The sequence below is a fragment of the Geotrypetes seraphini genome, chromosome 7, assembly GCF_902459505.1.
Source record: "Geotrypetes seraphini chromosome 7, aGeoSer1.1, whole genome shotgun sequence".
Classification (NCBI taxonomy): domain Eukaryota; kingdom Metazoa; phylum Chordata; class Amphibia; order Gymnophiona; family Dermophiidae; genus Geotrypetes; species Geotrypetes seraphini.
Window position 1 is genome coordinate 150772966 of NC_047090.1, and position 15773 is coordinate 150788738.

General features: G+C 44.6%; 1 protein-coding gene across 3 annotated transcripts in view; it reads left to right on the top strand.

Moving 5' to 3' along the window:
- The first annotated feature begins 1100 nt into the window (after positions 1 to 1100).
- The window catches only part of PPP1R36 (protein phosphatase 1 regulatory subunit 36), an 86798-nt gene continuing 72125 nt past the window's right edge, over positions 1101 to 15773 (top strand). For 2 of the 3 annotated variants that reach the window (XM_033950959.1, XM_033950960.1), the window contains exons 1-2: positions 1101 to 1255; positions 13821 to 13885. Coding sequence is in view for 1 of the 3 variants with exons in the window: in XM_033950957.1 (XP_033806848.1) it covers positions 6263 to 6271; positions 13821 to 13885 (74 nt within the window). In the remaining 2 variants the exon portion in view is untranslated. Of the gene's footprint in view, positions 1256 to 6043; positions 6272 to 13820; positions 13886 to 15773 lie in introns of those variants that run through there. The other variant, XM_033950957.1, reaches the window with a different exon arrangement.

A 15773-nucleotide genomic window follows, 5' to 3' on the forward strand; every position in this document is an offset into this window, starting at 1 on the left:
CATTTCTGACTAACTTTTAGAGGCCAAATTCTCCTTCCTCAGGTCAGGACAGGATGCTGTAACAGCAGTATACTTTACTGACCTAAGGAAAGATGGTTTGACCTCTGAAACCTAATTTAAAAATGTATTAATCCAATAAAATTATATCTTATTTTCCATTTTTTGTTTTATTTGTTAATTTGTACAGTGATTTGAATCTCCTTATTGTCTGCTGATCTTCTTTTGTTCCACGTTGGATTCTTTGGTGGACCGCTTGCATTGTTGTTTTGTTTCAAATTAGCATACATGGAGTGGAACATATCAGAGGAGTTACAGATTTGGTTGTTTATACTTAAGGGTTAAAGTTGGATGACAGAGCTGCAAACTTGAGATGAGCTGCAAACTTGGTTATTAATATAGACTTATGTTTTGGATAGTATTACTGCTTTACAATGCATTTGAACACTTTTATATACGCATGGAAAGGGTTCAGAGTTAAAATAAGTGGGAAGGGAAGGAAGGGGGAATTTGTTCAGAGATGTTTGGGGCTTGCATAGAACTAAAACTGTACACTGGCACTGGTATGGTAATCTTTGTTGTTTGTTTTGAATATTATAATAAAAGAAAAAAATAAATACAAGTGAAAATAAAGAAGTAAATAATAAAACAGGTAAATAAATGTGGGCGGGGCAGGGGATGGGGTGGGGAGCTAGGGGGCCCAGTGTACTTGTATGCCTAGGGGCCCTCGAAGAATTAATCCTGCCCTGCCCCCTCCCTGCCTTCCAGCCGTTGCCCCAGAATCATGCCCCTCCAATGCGCTCCTTCCCCCACCTCCTTTCTTCCTTTGTCCCAGAAAGTTTGTGTCCCCTTATTTGTTTGAGCTGCACTTGCTCCATCTGCCTTCAGCGGCTTGTTGGGGGGATGTGCAGGTAGTGATTCACACGCTGCATGTAGCTGACCCACAAGCCTTCCCTCTGACGTCAGCTCTTATATATATATAGCTGTTTTTACATCAACGTTTGGCGGTTTATTTCTCTAGTCTTCCTTGCAGCTGAGCTCTGGGGGAGCTGTCTTTGTTGATTTCTCTTTCTCATTCTGTACATAGGATGCAAAGCATGCATGGAAAAAAAAAAGATAAACAGGAAATAAGGACATGCACTCTACCACTGGGCAGGAATTTGGGACTCTCAGTGCAAACTGGAAGATAATGTGACAAAGTGATAGGTCCAGAAGAGGTGCTGTGAGAGGACTTCCAGAGACAGAGAGATCTTCACTGGTAAGAATTTGCTGGGAAATTGCTTATAAAATTGGGGAAAGATAGACTTAAATAGGTGAGCTCAGGGACTATATTTTAAGAACTCTGCTCACTTAGCGAGGGAGTTTAAGGGGGCTATTTTAAAATTGCTTAAGTTTAGCGTTACCATACGAGTGTCCAGATTTACCCGGACATGTCCTCTTTTTAGAGGATTGTTCCAGTTTTCTGAACTGGAGTTTGTCTGCTTTTTGGACTCCCTCCCTTCAGGCCAGCTTCTAGTCCTCATCCCAGAGTTAAGTAGCTCCCTCTTGTCCTCTACTTACCTCCTCCAGTGCTGTAATTTCAATCTTCAGGCATCTGGCAGCTTAAATGATGTGAGCCTGCTACCTTCGGCCTGCCCCAAAGCCTTCTCTCTGCAGTGTTCTGCCTGTGCGGGAACAGGAAGTTGCTGAACCCATGCTGACTCTCTCCCATTAAATCATGTTTGTGTTCCACAATTTTATTTTTTTATTGTTTCCACTGTTTTGGTTGGCACTGAAGTCAGGCTGACTGATTTGTAATTTCCCGTATCTCCCCTGGAACCCTTTTTAAAAATCAACATAACATTGGCCACCCTCCAATCTTCAGATATTACAGACAATTTTAGCAACAGGTTCACTAACAACATATCAGCAATTTATTAAGGTATGGGCAATCTAGGCACATACCTTGGGCCCAAATATTTAGGGGGGGGGGGGAGCTATCAGATATGCTGAGGTCTCAGGAGCTTTGGATTGCCAATTATGGATTTTTTTTTAGGATTCTAGATTGCCCATACCTTAATCTAGCTCTGTCAGCAGCCCTACCTTAGCCTCCATTCAAAGCTGTTTGAGTACTAAAAGAACTCAGACATTAAATTGCTGATATGTTGTTAGTGAACCGATTCCCCCTCCTACCTCTTCCCCGGGCCAGCTGCTGAAATTGAACCTTCGGGCAACCCCCTGCCCCCTCCTCTCTGCCCCCTCACGCTCCTTCCCTGCCCCTTTCCCTCCCCCCCCGGTACCTCTTTAAATCTTTGTCAGCGTGAGCATCTTCTCTGGGCTGCTGCTTATGCCGGCCAGGAAGTGACATTAGAGGGAAAGCCAATGCCAGCGCAAGCAGCAGGCTAGAGAAGCTGCTTCCGCAGGCGAAGATTTAGAGAAGTACAGGGGGAAGGAAGGGAAGGAGCAGGGAGGGAGGGCATAGAGGAGGGTGCAGGGGGGCGCCACTGATCTGGGTGCCTCTTAACCTTGCTACGCTACTGACCACAACCTAGGTAAAGAACATTAGCAGTGTTAAAGGGGGTAACTATCATCACTGTAGTATGCAACCAGTTTAGGGATGCTTAATCTGTAGAAATGTATGCAATGTAATACTTGATATGCACAGTGTGTGAACAGTAAAGAGCATGCAAAGGGCAGTTTGCAGTTTGGGTTTCCAGCAATTTCTAAAAATGTAATAATAATAACTTTATTTTTATATACCGCCATACCACAAACAGTTCTAACAGTGATTGAGAGCCCAGGCAGGACTTGAATCTTTCTGAATGGTGGATTCACATTATTATTGTGAATGACATCAGCAGAGGTTTCTTAAGCTCTTGCCTTGGGCGGGAGACTTCTTTTGGGCTATCTCCACCAATAGATCTGATTCCTTCCAGCATGGAGGATCTTAACAAAAGGAGATATACCAACGTTACCAATTTATTGAAAGAGACTTTGTAAATAGGTTGTTATTTTTGGTGAGTAACTGTATGGTTAAAGAAGTGCCTCTGCCCCATTGGAGAGAATTAAAATAAAGTTGGAGTTCAGTTTATGCATAACTACCTATATGGTCTGAAGTCCTTCAAGGGTGAAAGAAGTGTGGAAGTGCTTGCTGAGGTCTGCCAGAAGGATCTGGTCCCGGCTCACGGCCCACAAATAAAAATAACTTGTGTTTCCCACCCAGCAGCCGGGATACAAAGGGATTCCTTCTTACATAATTATCCCCCTCTTTAACTAAGCCGATTTAGCGCATGCTAAATATTAGTGTGCGCTAAACGCTAACGCGTCCATAGAATATAATGGACGCGCTAGCGTTTAGAAGCATAGAAACTTAGATGATGACGGCAGAAAAGGGCTACTCAAGTCTGCCCACTCTGCTTACCCACCCACTGTCTATGCCCTAATGACCCAATTTCCTTATCTTGACCCTCGTAGGGATCCCACTTGGATATCCCATTTATTCTTAAAGTCTGGCACGCTGTCTGCCTTGATCACCTGCACTGGAAGCTCGTTCCAATGATCAACCACTCTGTGAAGAAATACTTTCTGGTGTCACCATGAAATTTTCCGCCCCTGAGTTTGAGCGGGTGCCCTCTTGTGGCCGAGGGTCTCTTGTGGCCGAGGGTCTCTTGAGAAAGAAAATATCATCTTCCACTTCGACACATCCCGTGAGGTACTTAAATGTTTCGATCATGTCTCCCCTCTCCCTATGTTCCTCAAGAGTGTAGAGCTGCAATTTGTTCAGTCTCTCTTCGTATGAGAGACCCTTGAGCCCCGAGATCATCCTGGTGGCTGTCTGCTGAATCGATTCAATTCTGCGCACATCTTTACTGTAATGTGGCCTCCAGAATTGCACACAGTACTCCAGATGAGGTCTCACCATGGCCCTGTACAACGGCATTATGACTTCAGGCTTTCGGCTGACGAAACTTCTATTGATACAACCCAATATCTGCCTTGCCTTAGATGAAGCCTTCTCCACTTGATTGGCAGTTTTCATGTCTGCACTGATGATTACTCCTAAATCTCGTTCTGCTGAAGTCCTAGTTAAAGTTTCTCCGTTCAAGAAGTACGTCCTGCATGGATTTCCGCTTCCGAGGTGCATGACCTTACATTTCTTAGCATTGAAGCCTAGCTGCCAGGTTGAGGACCAACTTTCCAATGTAAGCAGGTCCTGCGCCATATAATTCTGTAAACTGCATTCACTTACTATATTACATAGTTTGGCGTCATCGGCGAATAGTGTTATTTTACCTTGAAGCCCTTGAGTCAGATCCCCTATGAATATATTGAAAAGGAGTGGACCCAGGACCGAGCCCTGCGGCACTCCACTGGTCACCTCCGATGTTTTAGAGAGGGTACCATTAACCACCACCCACTGAAGTCTGCCACTCAGCCAATCATTGACCCATGCAGTTAGTGTCTCTCCACTGTCAAAAGCTTTACTGAAGTCCAGGTACACGATGTCCAAAGACTCTCCCAAGTCCAACTTTCTTGTTACCCAGTCAAAGAAGCTGATGAGATTGGATTGGCAGGACCTACCCATGGTGAATCCATGCTGACTGGGATCCCGAAGATTCCCTTCATTCAAGATCGTGTCCAATTTGCTTTTAATTAGTGTTTCTATGAGTTTGCACACTACTGATGTGAGACTCACCGGTCTATAATTCGCAGCCTCTGCCCTGCAACCCTTTTTATGCAGAGGAACGACATTAGCTAATTTCCAGTCCAGGTGAACTTTCCCCTTACTTAGGGAGAGATTGAATAGCTCAGCCAACGGTTTCGCCAGGACATCGCTCAATTCTCTGAGCACTCTTGGGTGCAAATTGTCTGGTCCCATGGCTTTGTTCACCTTGAGTCTTGCCAGTTCACTGTAAACTTCACCTGGTGTGAACTCAAAATTCTGAAACGGTTCTTCTGTGCTTTGTGTTGCCTTCAACTGCGGACCGTGTCCCAGTGCCTCACAGGTGAAGACTGAGCAGAAGTATTCATTCAGTAGTTTGGCTTTATCGGAATCTGCTTCCACGTAACTTCCGTCCGGTCTTCTAAGGTGTACTATCCCGCCTGTGTTCCTTTTTCTGTCACTAATATATCTGAAGAAGGATTTGTCCCCCTTTTTAATGTTTTTTGCCAGAATTTCTTCCACTCGAAGTTTTGCCTCCCTAACTGCCATTTTGACCGCTGTAGACCTGGTCCTATATTCTACTTTTGCCTCTCTTTTCTCCGTGCGCTTGTAGGAGAGAAACGCTTTTTTCTTCTCCTTAATGAGGTGCGAGATCTCCGCGGTGAACCATTGGGGTTTATTGTTTCTTTGTCGTGCACTAAATCTGCTAGTGCGCCTTAGTAAAAGGGACCCCTATGTGCTGAAAGCTGAACATTTTATTATGGTCATATTGTCACTTTAATTATAAATTGCCTATATCCAGTTACACTTGTTGTACACTACCTTCAGTGATTTCTTCAAATGCCTTTAATCAATTTTAATAGAATTAAAATAAATAAACAATCCTGCAGGGCTCTGCATAATCAGACCTCATCATAAATCTAGCTGAATGAGACGCACGCAGGGGAAAATTGCAGCTGTCCCCTGGATGGGAGAAGGCGTGAGAACCATCAAAATTGAGTTCAGTGTACCTTGAGGATTAAGCAAACTTGAAAATGTGCCAGAAAAGGGTTTAGAAGGTCTGATGTATTACTTTAGAAACATGTGTAAAAATTATCATGAACCTAAATCTAACAGCAATTAGAAATTACAATAGAAGGTAGTGACAGAAAGAGGATAAACTTCATCTGTGCTCCCAGCCTTATTGTAGGAAGCCTGGCAGAAAGAATGGCTTAGGTTTAGTTGATTGGCTACATAAGGCAGGTGATAAGACTCTGCTGATTGGTTGCAAGCAACCAGGAAGTAGAACTGGAAGACAGTCCAGACACAACAAACTAGACTGGATACAGCAAATAAGTTCTTTTATCTGTACATGCAGGTTTTTGTCCCTGCAGCCTGTGCTGCAGAATATTAGATTAAATTAGTGAGAAAACAAATTAGCTTATGCCATTAGCTGTTTTGTATTTATTGATTGTAAATAGTACATTAAGCTTACAAATACAATAATTATAGTACGTCTGGCACTAGTGCTGGGCAACAGTTGCCAAGACGGCACCTGACGTCATAGTAAACAATGGCTGGAGGAGTGAGCCACTGGACAGGGCCGGATCTCCCTGCAGGTGTTGATCGGGATTAATGTAAAACATGGAAGGCGTAAGTTTCTAAACTTTTCTAAAACTCAGCTGCCATAACTGACACAGAGAATTTAGGGACCAGTTTTGAAAACCTTGCAGATAAGTGCAAAATTTGTGTCTCCATGAACCTTGCACCAGTTCTCAGAGGGAAGGACTTTCTACTTGAAAATTCCCCTGGAAAAAGTAGCTGCAGAGATTTGCACGTGCTTCTTCTGCAGATTTTTTTCCATAGGTCTTTTTTCCCCTATGGAAATAACATATTGTATATAGTATTGAAAATGCAAAACTAGGTGCATTGTTGCCTTCCCTGACCTCATTCCACCATTTGTTCCTATGGCTAAACATATGCCAGTGTGTACTTTTATTCAAGAAAGGGTGACTGTTTTCACCCAGTCTTTTTACCTGGGTAAATGACGTGAAAATTTGCACTTTAGGGCAATCTCCATTCAACTTCTAACTTGAGTAACCTGTAGAGTGATATCAGAAATTAAAGCCTGCATGTGTTGTTATGAAAAGTTTCATTATATATTCAGAGAAATTAAATGAGCTGTGTGAGGGTTTTAAATCCACCAATCCATTCAATACGATTTTACAACCTAGAAGACCTCTGCATGCTGCATGCATGAGCGCACCATACAGATTGTTTTTTTTAAAATACAGCTGGCCTACTCTCGGTATCCAGTATTTCATCCTTTTCATGTCTTCTCCTTCTCCTCCCCACACCACAGTCCTCTAGCTGAATCCAGCATTTCTTCCTTTCCCTTCTTTCCTCGCAGTCCTTTGGCCGAATCTGGTATCTCTCCCTTTTCCTTTTTCTCCGTAATCTTCCTTACTTTCTTGTTGCATCTCTCTGTGACAGGCCAGAAGAAAGCCCCCTCTGCCCACCCGCTGCTCAAAGCTGCCTGTGTGAATCAGAAACAAAGTAAGAAAGACTGTAGGGAGTGAGGGGAGAGGAAGGGAAAGAGAGAGATACTACAATAGAATTTATATTCTTCAGGGCAATTTGTGACTGGGAGGGGTGGGGACTTAGGGAACCATTTGACTACTAGGGCATTTTGTGCCGAGGCAGGGAACTGAGGGGATGGGGGCTGAGAAGAGGCAATAAGAGGGCATAGGGATACATTTGGGGAGGGAGGAAGAGGTGTCGAGTTGGGGGATGTTTGTCGGGTATGTGTTAGGGGGATGTTGCTGTGGCATGCTTGCTCTTTTGTTTAAAATCTCAACTTTTCCTGTCAAATGTCTGAGCCAGTTGTGCTCAAGGCACTAACAGGAAGTTGACATTTTGCGTTGAGCATCAGATTACCGCCATGATTTTAATGTGGCATGAATTTGCATGCTCATTATTTTAAGCACGCTGCAGTCATTTTTCAGCGCTAGTTTTGCGGTAGAGTTTCACTCTATCACAAACCTTTGAGCATTGGCCTCTCAGACAGGTAAGAGGTGGTGACTCTGCATAGTTTGATTGTGTCTCAGAACAAGACTGCTACCCTTCCACCTGGCATCTTTGGCCTTGGCTGTCCAATGTCCATCAATTATTTTATCCCTAGATGGACACAGTCTTTTCTCTCCAACAGCCATTGGGCTGGAAAGAATGAAATTCACTAAACTTCTTAACCAGGAAGAATAGTGATAGGAAACCTGCCCTTATCAATAGGAGGAGAGAGAGACAGAGAGAATGCTGAATGGCAGGGGGAGAGAGAGCTAAAAAGAGGAGATGGCTGGCTGAGGAGTGTCCGTGTTCCATGTGCCAAGGGGCACATGAGGGAGTGGGAGCTCTGGGCTAAGCCTCCTCTAGTCCCTCTAGGGCAAACATGTCAAACTGTGGCCCGCCAGACAATTTAAAAATTTCAGTGAAGCTGGCCCGCTGGCCTTCCCACCACCTACCTCGCCTTTCGATCCTCCCCCCTCTTGTTGTTGCAGGGAGATCGCTGTGGGGAGGATGCCAGAGAATGGGGTTTGGTAAGGTGCTGCTGACAGTGTGATCTGCATGGGGTCCACAGCAGGTTGCCGATTTAAGGCTGGAGGGAAGGCAGGAAAGTCGAAGACCAAAGCGGTTTCCCACTCACAGAGAGAGAATGGAGGCTTCCTTTTAGATGTCAGCATTGTGCTTCATCTCTGCAGACCGGTAAGTCGGCCCTGTTGGGAGCGACTGACAGTGAGCCAGGCAGCTATTCCTCTGTCGCGGTCGGGAGTCCTGAGGCTGTTATGCGCCATTCTCCTTTCATTGGGAACTAGAGACGGTTGGACATCGGGCGATCTCTTGTGGTCTACCTGCTCTCCCATCTTCGGCGTTAGTCTGACTTCTGCGTTGATGAATCAATGGACAGATCCTCGACTTTGTTTTATTTTAAATTTTAATTTTCTATTGTTTTTTTTTTTTACTTTTTGCCTTTCATTTCTGCTCTATCTTTTCTTTTTTGAAATCTTGATATTGTTTATTCAATTTCATGTGTATAAATATCATTTCATGTATTTTGCTTTTCTGCCTTTTGGTACAGGCAGAAATCATTTGTGGGGTGTTTTTTTTTTTGTTTTTTTGGAGGGTACACTTTGTGTATGCATCCTTGTAACCCGTTCTGGGCTCCTAGCAGGCTGACGTAGCCTCAGCAGCATGTTCCCTCTGCCGCAGTCCCATACATCAGAGGAGGGGAGGACCGCAGCAGAGGGAACATGCTGTGGAGACTGACGGCAGCCTGCTAGGATCACTACAGCTGACTGGCGTGAACTAGGACCTAAAAGAGAGAGGAAAAGAGTCTTTTTTATTTATTTTTGTTTACATCACAGAGCCGGCGTTGGGTTGGAGAGGTTGTAACCCTATACTGCTACTAAGACTAAGGGGTCCTTATATTAAGGTGCGCATTTAGCGTGCATTAAATCGTTTAGCGTACCTTAATAAAAGGACCTCTAAATATCTTAATAAAAAATTTGGCCCGCGACTTAGCCTATGTTTTAGATTTTGGCCCCTTATGTGATTGAGTTTGACATTCCTGCTCTAGGGTGATGGAATCATAGGTAGCTCATTTTTTTGAGACAAAAATCCCTTCCAGAGCCCTTGGATAGTGATGAAGCTTCTTTGGTGAAGTGCAGATGCATGGACGGCTCTGGGCCCACAAGGAAACAAGGAGAGTACCTGCAGATGTCCTTAGGGCATCCTGTTCAGGTTTTTACTCCTAATTTTGTTGGTCTTATGTTTAAAGCCTATATGGCTTATCAGGGTCTAGCTGCACCGTCTGGGGTCATTCCTAGCTGTTGCCCTCACAGAGCGCAGTACCATCTCTGAAGGTTTACCTGCAGTAACCAGAGGTCCAGTCGGAGAAAGACTGGGGATCGGAATCAATGCCTTTACTCCCTCAAAATTCATCTTCATTTTTGAAGGATTCAGGGTCAGGTTGGGGCTAACAGTCAGAAGGAGTCTGTGGCAATCCTGGACCAAGGGAAGGACCCAACATAAGAACATAAGAATTGCCCCTGCTGGGTCAATCTTGCCCAGCAGGGCATCAGCTGGGTCCATCTTGCCCAGCAGTCTGCTAACGCGGCAACTCTTAGGTTAAAGACCAGTGCTCTAAATGAGTCAAGCCTCACCTGCGTACGTTCCAGTTTAGCAGGAATTTGTCCAACTTTATCTTGAATCCCTGGAGGGTGTTTTCCCCTATAATAGACTCCGGTAGAGTGTTCCAGTTGTCTACCACTCTCTGGGTGAAGAAGAACTTCCTTATGTTTGTACGGAATATATCCCCTTTCAGCTTTAGGGAATGCTCTCTCGTTCTCCCTACCTTGGAGAGGGTGAACAATCTGTCTTTATCTACTAAGTCTATTCTCTTCAGTATCTTGAATGTTTCGATCATGTCCCCTCTCAGTCTCCTCTTTTTAAGGGAGAAGAGGCCCAGTTTCTCCAGTCTCTCACTGTACGTCAACTCCTCCAGCCCTTACAGGTGTTGAAGGTTGAACCCCCACAGACCTCTCTTGCTCAGCATTCTATCATGAGCACTTCTAAGCCTCAACCCACCTTTTTTCTTTCGCCTCCTGACATTTCAATGATGTTAATGTAGCACTGAGAGGCTCCAGAGGGTCCCTTGCAGGTTGTCCTGACTATGACAAAGTTATATCCGCTGGCTACTGATTTCCAACAGCTGTTTGTCCCACCTAAATTGGATTCGCTGGTAACACAGGTTACCAGGCAAACTTCTTTGCCTACCGAAAATGGAGTGATTTTGAAGGATATGCAAGACCACAGGGATTTAGGCCTGAATGTACTAAACATAATCGATAATACCGACTAGATTGCTGTTGGCCAATTCTCTGGCCGATTGCAAAAGAGCGATCGATGTACAAAAAAGATTGCTTGAAATGATTCATGCGAAGGTTTGAGTCTCTCTTGTCTGATTGATCAGTTTGAGAGCGACTCTCACACATGCACAAAGCCAGCAAAGGGAAGCCCAAGCAGCTGAGAGGCAGGGGAAGCCCTTAAAGCAGCCTCCTGCCACTCAGCTGTTTTGGGCAGGAAAACTTTTTTTCTTTTTTTTTTTTTAATGGACAGATGTGCGTGTGTTAAACATGAACAATATCTGCCCCATTAAACCAAAAAAAAAAGTCCTTTCCAATGCCCATCACTGGGAACCAACCCCCCCACCCCCACAGCAGCGAAAATGACAGGAAAGATGCCCACTCCCTCATGTAAGCTGTCCCCACCCCCTACAAGAAAAAATTGACAAGAGGGATGCCCACTCCCTCCTATCAATGGAGACCCCCCTGAACCATCCCCTTCCCCTCCTCCCGAAAAAAAAAAGGCAGGAGGGATGTCCACTCCCTCTTGCCACTGGATGCACCCCCGAACACCACCCCTACTTCCCGAACCCCCCCTTTGGTAGCCCTTCCAGCTCTGAGTCCCCTCTACGGTACACCATGTGATGCACGTGGAGGACCTGATTGGCTCAGACACCTAAGGCCCCTCTCCTTGGGAAAGGCTTAAGGATTCTTAGCCAATCAGGGCCTTAGGCTCCTCCCTCTGTATCCCATGTGATGCATGGGGAGGGGCCTAAGGTCCTGATTTGATCAGACGTCAAACCTTAGGCCCTTCCCTGTGCATCTCATGGGATACAGAGGGAGGAGCCTAAGGCCCTGATTGACCAATCACATGGTGCACCGGAAAGGGGAAGGCCTGTCATTTTTGACGGGTGGGCCTTGAAGCTGAAGGAACCATGCTTTCCTTCACCTCCCAATGTCTACCAAAGGTACAGGGGGGAGGTTCAGGGGAAGCATCTGGTTGCAGGAGTCAATGGGCATCCCTCCTGCCCTTTTATTCTGGAGGAAGGGGGGATGGTTCAGGTGGGGTCATCATTGGCAGTGGGGGACTTTTTTCTTTTTTCTTTTTTTTATGGAATAGATATTTTGCCATAAAAAAAAAAGAATGAAAAACCCCCCACGCAAGTCTAGATTTGTTTTTTTCCAATCGCTAAAACCCCTGTTTTGTTTTTTTTGCTTAGCCAAGCAATGTTAGTGCATCAATCGCTTGGCTACTTTGCATGGGGTTTTAGCTAATTTGCATAGCTGGATAGGAAAATGAGTGATCAAGGGGAAAAACACGCAGTGGGCTGTTTTGTGAATTGGGTCGGATCGTCGCTAAAGCTGTGAAAACAGGTTTAGCGATGATTGTTGACTTCCCGCCCCCCTTCCCTACCTCCATACCTGGTTTGCCACCGTGAGTAACAATTTCAATGTGCTCCTTGCGACCCCCCGGAGGTTCTCCCTCTGATATCGGAGGTGACCAGTGGAGTGCCGCAGGGCTCGGTCCTGGGTCCACTCCTTTTCAACATATTCATAGGGGATCTGACTCAAGGGCTTCAAGGTAAAATAACACTGTTCGCCAATGACACCAAACTATGTAATATAGTAAGTGAATGCAGTTTACAGAATTATATGGCGCAGGACCTGCTTACATTGGAAAGTTGGTCCTCAACCTGGCAGCTAGGTTTCAATGCTAAGAAATGTAAGGTCATGCACCTCGGAAGCGGAAATCCATGCAGGACGTACTTCTTGAATGGAGAAACTTTAACTAGGACTTCAGCAGAACGAGATTTAGGAGTAATCATCAGTGCAGACATGAAAACTGCCAATCAAGTGGAGAAGGCTTCATCTAAGGCAAGGCAGATATTGGGTTGTATCAATAGAAGTTTCGTCAGCCGAAAGCCTGAAGTCATAATGCCGTTGTACAGGGCCATGGTGAGACCTCATCTGGAGGACTGTGTGCAATTCTGGAGGCCACATTACAGTAAAGATGTGCGCAGAATTGAATCGGTTCAGCGGACGGCCACCAGGATGATCTCGGGGCTCAAGGGTCTCTCGTACGAAGAGAGACTGAACAAATTGCAGCTCTACACTCTCGAGGAACGTAGGGAGAGGGGAGACATGATCGAAACATTTAAGTACCTCACAGGACGTGTCGAAGTGGAAGATGATATTTTCTTTCTCAAGGGACCCTCGGCCACAAGAGGGCACCCGCTCAAACTCAGGGGCGGAAAATTTCATGGCGACACCAGAAAGTATTTCTTCACAGAGAGAGTGGTTGATCATTGGAACAAGCTTCCAGTGCAGGTGATCGAGGCAGACAGCGTGCCAGACTTTAAGAATAAATGGGATACCCATGTGGGATCCCTACGGGGGTCAAGATAAGGAAATTGGGTCATTAGGGCATAGACAGGGGGTGGGTAAGCAGAGTGGGCAGACTTGATGGGCTGTAGCCCTTTTCTGCCGTCATCTTCTATATTTCTATGTTTCTATGACTTTAGTTCCCTTAGTCCTTAAAAGACAGTTTGAGGCCTTAGCTTTGAGGCTGAAAGCGGCAGTGACTTCCTTTGTTGCAAGCACATGCCATACTATATTGCGTCAGACTCCATCAGACGAGGGGGTCACTTACCCCTCAGTTGCTCATTACAGGGATGGATTATGTAGCAGGTGCTCTTTATGACGTGTTCAGTGTTATGAACAAGGTCTCTGCTTATTCTTTCTCTGCCCGTAGAATGCTCTGGATTAGACAATGGTTGGGAAATTCTGCTTCCAAAGCTCCATTAAGTAGGCTACCTTTCAAAGGCCAAATGCTCTTTGGCAAAGGGTTCGATGATCTTCTGGCCAGTGAGGTGGATCATTGCCCTTTGCCAGATAGTAGATCATGTACTCCTAGGGGAGGGGTTGGGGTACTTTTTGTGGTTCTCAACAGTTTCGTCAGTCCTCAGCAGGGTCCTGCTCAGAGATCATTTCCCAATCTCAACAGAAATTTGGAGTCTCCAGGCAAGTTGAACCCTCAGATTCCTGCCAGCAGCAGCCCCAAGGTGTCCCAATGATGCAAGGCCAGTCACTGAACTTCTGCAGATAGGAGGAAGACAGGCTTTGCTGCATTATTATTATTGCATAGTGGTTTCTGCCACTTTGATCTTCTCTGCTCTTTTTTTGTCTGTCCATTTGTGTAGATTTTTTGTGTCTAATATACTCACTATGGGTATATGCAGAATACAAAAGATATTATTATTATATGTGTTTTAAGTGCTGACTAAAACATATAATTTGTTTTGCAGCTTACAAAGCCAGTAACAGGGTGCTGGTACTGGAAAGAAGAAACTAACACACTTGAGTTTCATAGGTAAATATCTGAAGTTCAAATCACTATCAAAAGCATAAACTTTCTGCTTTTTCTTTCAATTTTGTAATTAATTCCTATTTAGTGGTAGGTTCTATTGAGAAAAGTGCAGCATATACTGTAAGTGTGCTTACTTTTACTGGAAAAATAATTCACATTGAGATGTGTAGAAATGAATATGCTTCTCAGTCATTGGTGGAAGTATTAACTTTCAGTCTAAATTCCATTTTCCCAAGCCAATCAAGGTTAGATAAATGAATATTTATAAGCAAATAAAGCAAGAATACACTAGTTATATTTCGCAATCGGCCGCTTTTTAGATGGCTGCTGATATATAGATAATCTAGGCCTTAGGGCTCCGTTTATAAAGCTGCAGAAATTGCTCTGAGTCCCATAGGGATTTAATGGGCATCAGAGCGTTTGGGTGTGGCAGCCGCTACCACAGCTTGTAAAGGGGGGTGGGGAGAGATTATTATTTTAACAAACATATATTACCTTAGTAAAACCAACAGAAGTTAGACTTTAATAAAAAGAATTGTAATGATTTATATTCTGTAATTTCTCTTAGTTTAGGGTTTGTCTTATTGTGATCCACTCCAAATCTTATTTGACTGGATGCTGAATAGAAGAACTCTGATTAGATTAGATTAGCATTTTTATTTACTTATTTATTATTTGATATACTGCTATTAACTGACAAAGCTGGGCACAGCAGTTGACAAAAATAAAACAACAGAACAATAAATAGAAAAGAACTATAATTAAAATGATAAGACAGAGCCATTCATTCATAGCAGAAATAATATACTAGGTAATGCTGCCAACTAAGGAGTCTTCTCAAACTGATTTAGGCAAATTAAAAGCCTGACAAAAGAGTCAGGCTTTCAGAGCTGTTTTAAAGTGCTTAAGAAAGAGCTCCCCTCATTCACAAAGGCAAGGTAATGCACCTGGGCAAGAGAAACCCGCGCAGAACTTATGCACTAAATGGTGAGACCTTGGTTACGACCACGGCGGAACGTGATCTAGGGGTGATCATTAGTGAGGACATGAAGGCTGCCAATCAGGTGGAGAAAGCATCCTCCAAGGCAAGACAAATGATGGGTTGTATCCGTAGAGGTTTTGTCAGCAGGAAACCTGAAGTCATCATGCCGCTGTACAGATCCATGGTGAGGCCTCACTTGGAGTACTGCGTTCAATTCTGGAGACCACACTACCGTAAGGACATGCTGAGGATCAAGTCAGTTCAGCGAATGGCCACCAGGATGGTCTCGGGGCTCAAGGATCTAACATATGAAGAAAGACTAAAAAAGTTGCGGCTGTATTCACTTGAGGAACGAAGAGAGAGAGGAGACATGATTGAAACGTTCAAGTATATCACGGGTCGCATTGAGTCGGAAGATAATATTTTCTGTCTCGTGGGTCCCTCGACCACCAGAGGGCATCTGCTGAAAATCAGAGGAGGGAAGTTTCATAGCGACTTCAGAAAGTACTTCTTCACCGAAAGAGTGGTGGATCAGTGGAACAGACTCCCAATGCAGGTAATAGAGGCCAGCAACGTGACGGATTTCAAGAGAAAATGGGATGCTCACGTGGGATCTTTAAGGGAGTAAATACAGGGGGGCAGATAATTGGCAGGGGCAGACTCGATGGGCTATGGCCCTTTTCTGCCACCATTTTCTATGTTTCTATGTTTCTAGATTCCATAAGTATGGGGCCATAAAGTAAAATGTAGGGGCTGGACCAAAACCATCCTGTGATCATTAAAAGATTGAAGCCTATGGGCCAAGGAATAGGGAACAGTAAATGAATAGAGGGGTGGGAGGGTGGGCATTAAGATGGACAGCCTTAAAAGCTAAAAGAAGGAATTTAAACTTAGGGGGTCCTTCTACTA